Consider the following 8500-nt stretch of genomic DNA (forward strand, 5'->3'; position numbering starts at 1 on the left):
TAGTAGGGAGGTTAGAATGTTAGTAGGGAAGTTAGAATGCTAGTAGGGGAGGTTAGAATGCTAGTAGGGAGGTTGGAATGCTAGTAGGGAGGTTAGAATGCTAGTAGGGAGGTTAGAATGCTAGCAGGGGAGGTTAGGATGCTAGTAGGGGAGTTTAGGATGCTAGCTGGGGAGGTTAGGATGTTAGTAGGGGAGGTTAGGATGCTAGCAGGGGAGGTTAAAATGCTAGTAGGGGAATTTAGGATGCTAGGAGCTCAAGAACAACAAAACATCAAACTAGGGCATGACGCACACTAACACAAAAGAGCAGTGAGGAATATGAGGGCTGTACCATCTGTGAGTTGGCGGCCATGTTGCTGTCTTTCAGGGCATTGATGGCGCTCACTATACTGTTCTTACTGTTGTTGGTCGAAGGCTGGGGCAAAGACACACACACACACACGCGCACGCACGCACGCACGCACACACACGCACGCACACACGCGCGCACACACACACGCACGCACACGCGCACACACACACACACACGATTCATGTGGTGTATAGATATCATGTGTACTCTAGGCAGACTCTCCCAGGCTGCCGTGCTAACAGGGGTAAACGAGCAGGAGAATAAAGAAGAACGGCCCCTTTATATCATCACTTTACTGCTTCACTAGCTCTCAATACCACAGCCTCTTACTGCAGATAGTACCCCCAGGAGATAGACAGAGAAAGAGAGAGAGAGAGAGAGAGAGAGAGGGAGGGAGAGAAAGAGAGAGAGAGAGAGAGGAAGCAGAGGGAGGGAGGGGGGGGGGTATAGCAACAGAGAGATAGAGTCCGCATAAAAAGAGGACAGCTAACCCAAGAGCACGAGGGGAGGAGGCAGAGAGAAGAAGCACCTGATGGGAGCGGAGAGAAGTGACTTATCCTGCCAATATAACTGTTACTTGACTGTACAGGCACCTGCTAACAAGGACAGAGACAACGACGAAACACTCTTTACCTTGGCAGACTCCGACTTCTTGTTCAGTAAACTCTTGCATGCTGTAAAACGGACAGAGAGAGAGAGACAGAGAGAGAGGGAGGGAGGGAGGGAGAAAGAGGGGGAAGAGAGAGAGCGTCAGAATGTTGTTGAAGTGGCCTGAGGACATCCAAAAGGAGTGATTCTCCAGGTGTTTCAGTTGCATGATATCTCTTGCTTTCCATTTGATTGGACCACACCAGGCATGCATCCCAAACACTCATAGAACACACCTATACGTGTGTATATATGTGGCCACCAATACCCTGACAATATGTTCCAACATTTTCTTTAATCTACTTGTGTGTAATGCATTTACAGTGTCTTCTATCAAGACTCCATAACAGTCTTTTCTAATGCCTTCAAAGCGAGGTAGATTTGTGTAAAAGTAGATCACGTCATTTGCTGCAAGTTGCAGATTGTTTTCGGGAACTACAGAGTGAAATCAACTTTGTTAGTGTGTTCCCTGGCTGCCTGGGAGAGTGAGCTGGCAGCAGCTTGCCGATCTAACAGTGAGGGATGGTCTGATCCATACTGACGCTGGGCTGATGAGGAGATCCAGGTTAATGTAAATCATTGATTTCCTTTAACAAGGTCCGGCCATTCCCCTGTGGTCTCTAAAGCTCTAAAGCTCTCCGCCACTGGTTTCAACGCCTCTCTTAGTGACACACACACACACACACACACACACACACACACACAGTTCTGGGCTTAGCTCTAAAAAATATCTCTAGCAGTGTCTTACCTTGCATTTACAAGTGGGAGAGGGGAAAACAAGAACAAAGGAAAAGGTTGAAAGAAGACTCAGTAGTGCATTATCAAAGAGAAGGTGGGGGGGGCACACAAGGTTTAGGCAGCAGGCAGTTGCCTGTGATAGTTCATGCACTGGTGGTCTGTGTGTGTGTGTGTGTGTGTGTGTGTGTGTAGGTATACGATATGTGCCTTCATCCTTGGGCCCAGCCATGCATTATCTAAATCGGCACCTCCTAGGGTACATAGCTTCCATTAAGCTCATGAGGCATGCTGGGACCTGATTGGCCCATTCGTACTGTCACACCTCCTACCCACATGCACATGGTGTGATAGCACATTAAAGCATGGCCCCGCGGACAATCTCCCAAAGTCATTCCCTGATTCCTCGCATTCCTCTCTCCTGGCCTCCTCCTCAGAACGCTTTGGAGGAGGAGGAGGAGGAGGAGAAGGAAGAACATCGGAGCTTGTAGGGAGGAATCTCCGATTCGAAACAAGGTATTCCAGGAAAGACTTTGGAGATTCACCCCTTATTCTGCCACCCTTCCTTCTTCCCCATCAGGTCATCACTGATTTGGCAGGACTGAGATCTGACTGGACATATGAAAGCAAGGGGGGGGGGGGGGGGGGGGATCTCCAACAGGGGAGGCTGGTGGAGGTAGAAACAAAAATCAGAGGAGGGACTCATTGTAATGCATGGAACGGTCGAAGAACGGTATCAAAAATATCGTCTTTGATACCGCTCCTCGTTCCGTTCCAAGCATTACAATGAGCCCCCGTCCTCCGATTTCTACCTCCACCAGCCTCCCCCCGGATCTCCCCGACGTTGCTCTCATCTGTCCGGTCACGTCGTCAATACAGCGATGGCTCTGAGGAAAGAATTTGGAGGGTACTTAAAGGCACACGTCTCCAGTAGGTCAGGGATAACAGCACAAGTCCACATGCGAAAGACAGCAAGGCGACATATCATTGAAGGCATTCACTATCATCACACTTCTCTCTCTCATCGTATGCGACGATGTGACTGGATAAGAAAAGAGCATTGTAAGCAAAGTGCAAAGCCTGCCTCAGCCATACTCAAGAGGAGGAGGAGGAGGAGATAGCAGTGACATCATCGCACGGCTAAGCCAATCGGAGCCGGACAGCGTGGCCGAGGCCGCCGTATACGGAGCGATGATGTCGGCGGTCTTCAGCACTTACTGGCAGGCGATTGGTCCGGTCTCAAGAGGAGAGAGCCCTATGATTCGAGGGCTCTGCTGACGTTCAGCCAATGTCAGTCACCGTCATACAGAACCCCAGATCCACCAATCACACACTACTCTAAAGCTCCCTCTGTCAGGTTAACCAGTATACCCGACAGAGGCTTAACTCTCCTTATCCCTCCATCATTATCCTTTATTCTACCTCTTCTACCCTTCCTTCATCTGGACTCAGCATCACCCTGTCAGTCACCCTCTCCTGGGCTGAATTCAACGGGACGAAACACCAAGAACGTTGCATCTAGACATGGAGTGTACACTGTAGAGTCGACCAGGTTCTGTGTTCCTCAGAGAACCGTGTCTGTTCTACTCGGTATATTTCGAGATGGAACGTTCTCCAAATGTTGTATCCCCTTGAAAGAAAAGCCCCCTGGCCACCTTAGGGATCGCAGACCTCGGACCACCCTCTCCCTCCCTCCTTCCCTCCCTCCTAGAATGAGACGGATGAGAGGATGACAGTCATCAGGAAGTCACTCTGCTCTGGGAGTCAAATGGAACCTCCCACTGACAGTAACTCGTGATGACAGCGATGACTCAACAGTCGACTTCCATGAGTACTTCCTGGTCTCCACTATGACGTCATCTGTGTCGAATCCTTCATGATCTCATTCTAGCCCCCCTCCCCCTCCCTCCCTCCCCCCCCCCACCCCCAGGTCTGACGATGGCAGCATGCCAACCCAACTCCTGCTGACCCCCGAGCAGTCAGTCACCCTAGATACACGCCCCTGTCACTCCCTACACCTCCCCCCACCCCAACAGCTGTAAGCAAGGGAGGGGGTGGGGGAGGGGATTGGAGGGGTGGGGGAGTGGTAGTTGAAATCATAAGGCTGGTGAAAAAAAGGTTAAAATAAATAAATATGATTTAGGGAAGATTATGGGATTTGAGGATGGGTAATATCAGTGAGAGGGGTATGCGATTGTTTTAAAAATAAGGTTTATGTCTGTGTGCGTGATCATAATGTGTCTGTATTAGCATCATTCGAGTGAAAATGTGCATTAATGTAAGTGTGTGTGTGTGTGTGTGTGTGTGTGTCACACAGGGTCAGGAGGGGGGCGGGGGACAGGTTTTGCATGGGCTGCATGCGGGATGAAGCGGGAGTAAACAGCATCATGATCCCTCCCCAGGAAAGGTAGCTGTGTGTGTTTGTGTAGAGGAAGTGGGTGGGCGTGTCTCTGGGACGTACCTTCCTGAGCCAGTGAGGAGGCAGCGGAGGAGGCAGCAGCAGAGTTGGTATGCTGCCGGCCCACTATTGGACAGAAACGCTACAGTTGAACAACAGGGCTTATATGCAAAAAGAGAGTCGGGGTCCTATCCCACTAGCATTGTTATTCCAGCCTGGTCCTGGAAACCCACAGGGTGTACTGGCGTTCCCAGCGGACCGTTACAAGGTGTGTTATAGCCGGGATAAAACTACAAATGAGCACCCCTGTGTGTCCCCAGGACCAGAGTTGAAGAACAAAGCCAATCTAGAAGCTCCTAGAAGACAGGGCTTCGCCCACTAAACCTGAGAACTAGCCCAGGCATGAATAGACCTTGTAGAACCTTCTTAGTGCCTTCTCCACATCACACCATACATTTGACCCCTACGTGAACCCTGTATGAACCTGGATGACTCCTTGGGTTCCGTCTCACTCACACACACACACTCAAGAGCCAGCAAAGAGAGCGTGACAGACATGTACACACGTGTGCACACACACACACAGAGGGGGGAGAGAGAGAAGTTAGAGAGTGAAGGGGTGTTACAGCCCCCCCACATACAGTAGGAGCACACACACACACACACACACACACACACACACACACACACACACACACACACACACACACACACACACACACACACACACACACACACACACACACACACACACACACCAACTGAAGATATCCACTAATGGAATGCACTTCTTATCACAGCTTCATATAACAGCATCATCTTATAACACCTACTTAGGATTTACTGCCTTAGGACTGAACTCCTACACACACCTCCCATCTACATTAGCATATGGTTTTTTCCATGGTTATGAGAACACACACACACACACAAACACACCCTCCTCCTCTTGGCCTCTAAACCTGCCATCAGGTTATGCAAGGAGAGGAGGAGGAGGAGGGAAAAGAGGGGGTGGGGGGAGGGGAGAGCACTCTCTCTGTCCTCCTCACCCACCTCCCCCCCACTCCCCTCTTGAGGGGAAACACACCCACCTGAGAAGTTTCTGGAGACCAGCATAGTGGTGAGGATCGCTCCCTGGAGGAGAGAGAGAGAGAGAAAGAGTGTCAGAGAGAGAGAGAGAGAGAGAGAGAGAGAGAGAGAGAGAGAGAGAGAGAGAGAGAGACAGTGTTAGAGAGAGAGAGAGAGAGAGAGAGAGAGAGAGCGAGCGAGGGAGAGAGTTAGAGAGAGAGAGAGCGAGGGGGAGAGTGCGAGGAGGGATGAGTAAAAGAGAGATACATGTGGGAGACAGACATTTGACCAAAGAAGGAGGGAATATTTCAACAGATGAAAAGGGAGAGGGCCACTAGTATAGCAGGAAGAGGAGGAGGAGGAGGAAGACGACGATGATGATGATGAGGTTGTGGAGGCTGAAGAAGAGAGGAGGATGAGGGGGGAAAAAGGGAGAAAAAGGGAAAGAATGCCTGTGTAGAGAAAGGGAAGGAGGAGAGGAATATGAGAGGACGGTACCTTGAGTTTTCTGCGAGCGTTGAACTTGCGCAGGCATTCTACAGTCTCCTGTCTGTGCATCATGGATGCCACAGTAGAACGTTGCTGCAGGAGAGGGAGAGAAAACGTTATGGACTATCAGTGTGAGAGTGTGTGTGTGTGTGTGTGTGTGTGTGAGAGAGAGAGAGTGTGTGTGAATGTGTGTGAATGTGTGTGTGTGAGTGAGTGAGAGAGAGAGAGTGTGTGTGTGTGTGTGAGAGAGAGTGTGTGTGAATGTGTGTGTGTGAGTGAGAGAGAGAGAGAGAGAGAGAGAGTGTGTGTGTGTGTGTGTGTGTGTGTGTGTGTGTGTGTGTGTGTGCGCGCTGGTGTGTGTGTGTGTGTGCTTACGCAGATCCATGGGTGCTTGAGAGCCTGGTCAGATGTGATCCTCTTGGCAGGGTTGATGGTCAACATCTGGTTGATCAGGTTCTTAGCCTCAGGAGTGACCGTGTCCCACTCAGGGGAGGGGAACTGAGGGGGAGACACAGGGGGTGAGTTGGGGGGGGGGGATACCACTTCTACCACCACGTATAATGTAGGACAGGCACGTAGGAAGGAGGGGGGGGGGCTCCCCCTGTCAGCAGGTGTCTTTTAATATACATTTATTTATCCAGATCTCGTGTCCCTGTGATGGTGGGCGTGACAGTATGTGGAAGTCTATGTGCGTCATCTAGGCTGCTGGTTAAAGTGTGTGACTGCTGTTGGACTCTACGCTTTTCACTGTCACTAACCACTATGTTATTCTCCCGTCAGGTCACCTTACTCCACCTCCATCTCATGTTACGTTGCTCTCTCTCTCTCTCTCTCTCTCTCTCTCTCTTTCTAAGATCACTGTGTGTGGTGGTGCGTGTTGACATAGGCTCCTGCTGGATTGTAGCGCAGGTTTGGATGAGTTGGGATTGATATGCTGACAAAATATATATATGCAACGCTCTTGTGATCCAGAGCTGTTTATGGGGTCCGGACGGGTGCACTCGGGGGGGGGGGGGGGTTGGGGGGACCAGCTGTAGGCCTTGTGTCATTTACCTCGAGACCTGATCATTTCATGCTTTTCACTCACACTAACCGCTACGTTATTCTCCCATCAAAAGTCACCAGAATTGCTTGTTGAACAGGTGATATGCAACATTTTTGGCAGCACCCCCTCACGAAATATACTTCCTACGTCCCTGATGTAGGATGCATTTCTCACACGCGTAGTGAAAGGCTCGATTTAACAGCTTAAATAAAAGCTACAAATGTTTTTTTACAACACAATGCATAACACACAGGTGGCCTAAACATCAGATCTTAAATCAATAACCCCATCTCTGGATGTTAGCGCGCACAAGCACGCACACACCACACCACACCACACAAACCACACACACCACACACACCACACACACACCACACACACCACACACAGTGCATAAACTTCACTGAAACCTGACCCCAATAGAGACAAAGAGAGGAGGATACCCCCTCACACACAGACACAGACACACAGACACACAGACACACACTTCTGCAATGCGTCAGGGAGGCCTTGATAGGATCAATAGCTCCGGTGCAGCTCTCAATTGGACACTATTAAACATTCACCAGCTGCCCAGCCAGCCCCTGCACTGCACCCCAGACACCCACACACACCCATGTACACTCACGCACGCAGGCACACACACACGTGACCCACACACATGCACACACATGCACATGCACATGCACAAACACACACACACACACACACACTTACGTCGTAAGCCCCAGCTTTGATCTGCTGGTAGAGTTTGTGTTGGTCCTCATCCCAAAATGGAGGATACCCCACTAACAGGATGTACAGAATAACACCTGAGAGAGAGAGAGAGAGAGGGAGAGAGAGAGAGAGAGAGAGAGAGAAATCAAGATCAAACACTTAGGAGTTATGAGCAACAGAATGACCTGTGCTCATCTAGGATTCCGGTTGTGGTTCAGGTTAGAAGTGAAGACTCACCGCAGGCCCAAATGTCCACAGGCTTGCCGTAGGGGTCCTTCCTCAGGACCTCTGGGGACAGGTAGCCAGGGGTGCCCGCAAAACCTGCCCAATAGAAAACACAGGCAAGTAGTTGAAGTAGTTTCACATCTGGTTCAGTATATGTCATTCACATTCAGTATAAATCAAGTCCAATATGTCAAGTCCAATATTTCTCTATTGTATAGTGAATGACTGGACTTTCATGAGACCAGGTATAGTTCTCTCTCCTGAAAGGGTGAATTTCCTGGTCCTAACTACTGTACCTGCAGAGAGAAAGAGAGAGACACACACATACACTTCCTGCAGAGAGCGTGGGCCGGGTTTCTGGCTCTGGCTACTGTACAGTCACCCACCCTGTGTGTGTGTGTGTGTGTGTGTGAGCCTCTTAAGTGCTGGTCACACTGCCCTTCTGGCCTTTTGAGTGTGTGTGTGTGTGTGCTGTATGCCATATATTGTTTTTCGCTATCTCTCTCAAACACACACACACATACACACACAAAGACTCAAAGACTCAAGGGGAGTGGGAGTGTGTGTGTGTGTGTGTGTGCGTGCGTGCGTGCGTGCATGTATGTATGTCAAGGCCAAATATGTGACAGTTCTTACCAACCAGGCCTGTTGGTCTCCCTGCACCTCGATGGCCAGGCCAAAGTCTGCCAGCTTCACAGCCGCTCCCTTCATCTTGCTGGCTAACAGCAGGTTTTCAGGCTGAGGGAGAGACACACACACACACAGACACACACAGATACATTTATCACTGTATTTCACTCTGGGATTCAAAGTTCTTTACCCC

The 8500-nt window shown here is 50.1% G+C and overlaps 2 protein-coding genes across 7 annotated transcripts in view; one reads left to right on the forward strand and one right to left on the reverse strand.

Moving 5' to 3' along the window:
• LOC310817067 (calcium/calmodulin-dependent protein kinase type II subunit gamma-like) overlaps positions 1-7768 on the reverse strand; it is a 15901-nt gene extending 8133 nt beyond the window's left edge. For 2 of the 6 annotated variants that reach the window (XM_083687483.1, XM_083687481.1), the window contains exons 1-7: positions 7453-7539; positions 6066-6188; positions 5700-5783; positions 5225-5267; positions 4197-4259; positions 986-1026; positions 332-415 (exon numbers count right to left, since the gene is read on the reverse strand). In XM_083687483.1, coding sequence (XP_083543609.1) covers positions 332-415; positions 986-1026; positions 4197-4259; positions 5225-5267; positions 5700-5783; positions 6066-6131 — 381 coding nt within the window. In that variant the 5' untranslated portion in view covers positions 6132-6188; positions 7453-7539. Of the gene's footprint in view, positions 1-331; positions 416-985; positions 1027-4196; positions 4260-5224; positions 5268-5699; positions 5784-6065; positions 6189-7452; positions 7548-7689 lie in introns of those variants that run through there. The other 4 variants (XM_083687484.1, XM_083687485.1, XM_083687486.1 and 1 more) reach the window with 4 other exon arrangements.
• Positions 1-8500, forward strand: part of bicral (BICRA like chromatin remodeling complex associated protein) — a 253681-nt gene that overhangs the window by 167157 nt on the left and 78024 nt on the right.

The sequence above is a fragment of the Argentina silus genome, assembly GCF_951799395.1.
Source record: "Argentina silus genome assembly, chromosome: 16".
Taxonomy (NCBI): Eukaryota; Metazoa; Chordata; class Actinopteri; order Argentiniformes; family Argentinidae; genus Argentina; species Argentina silus.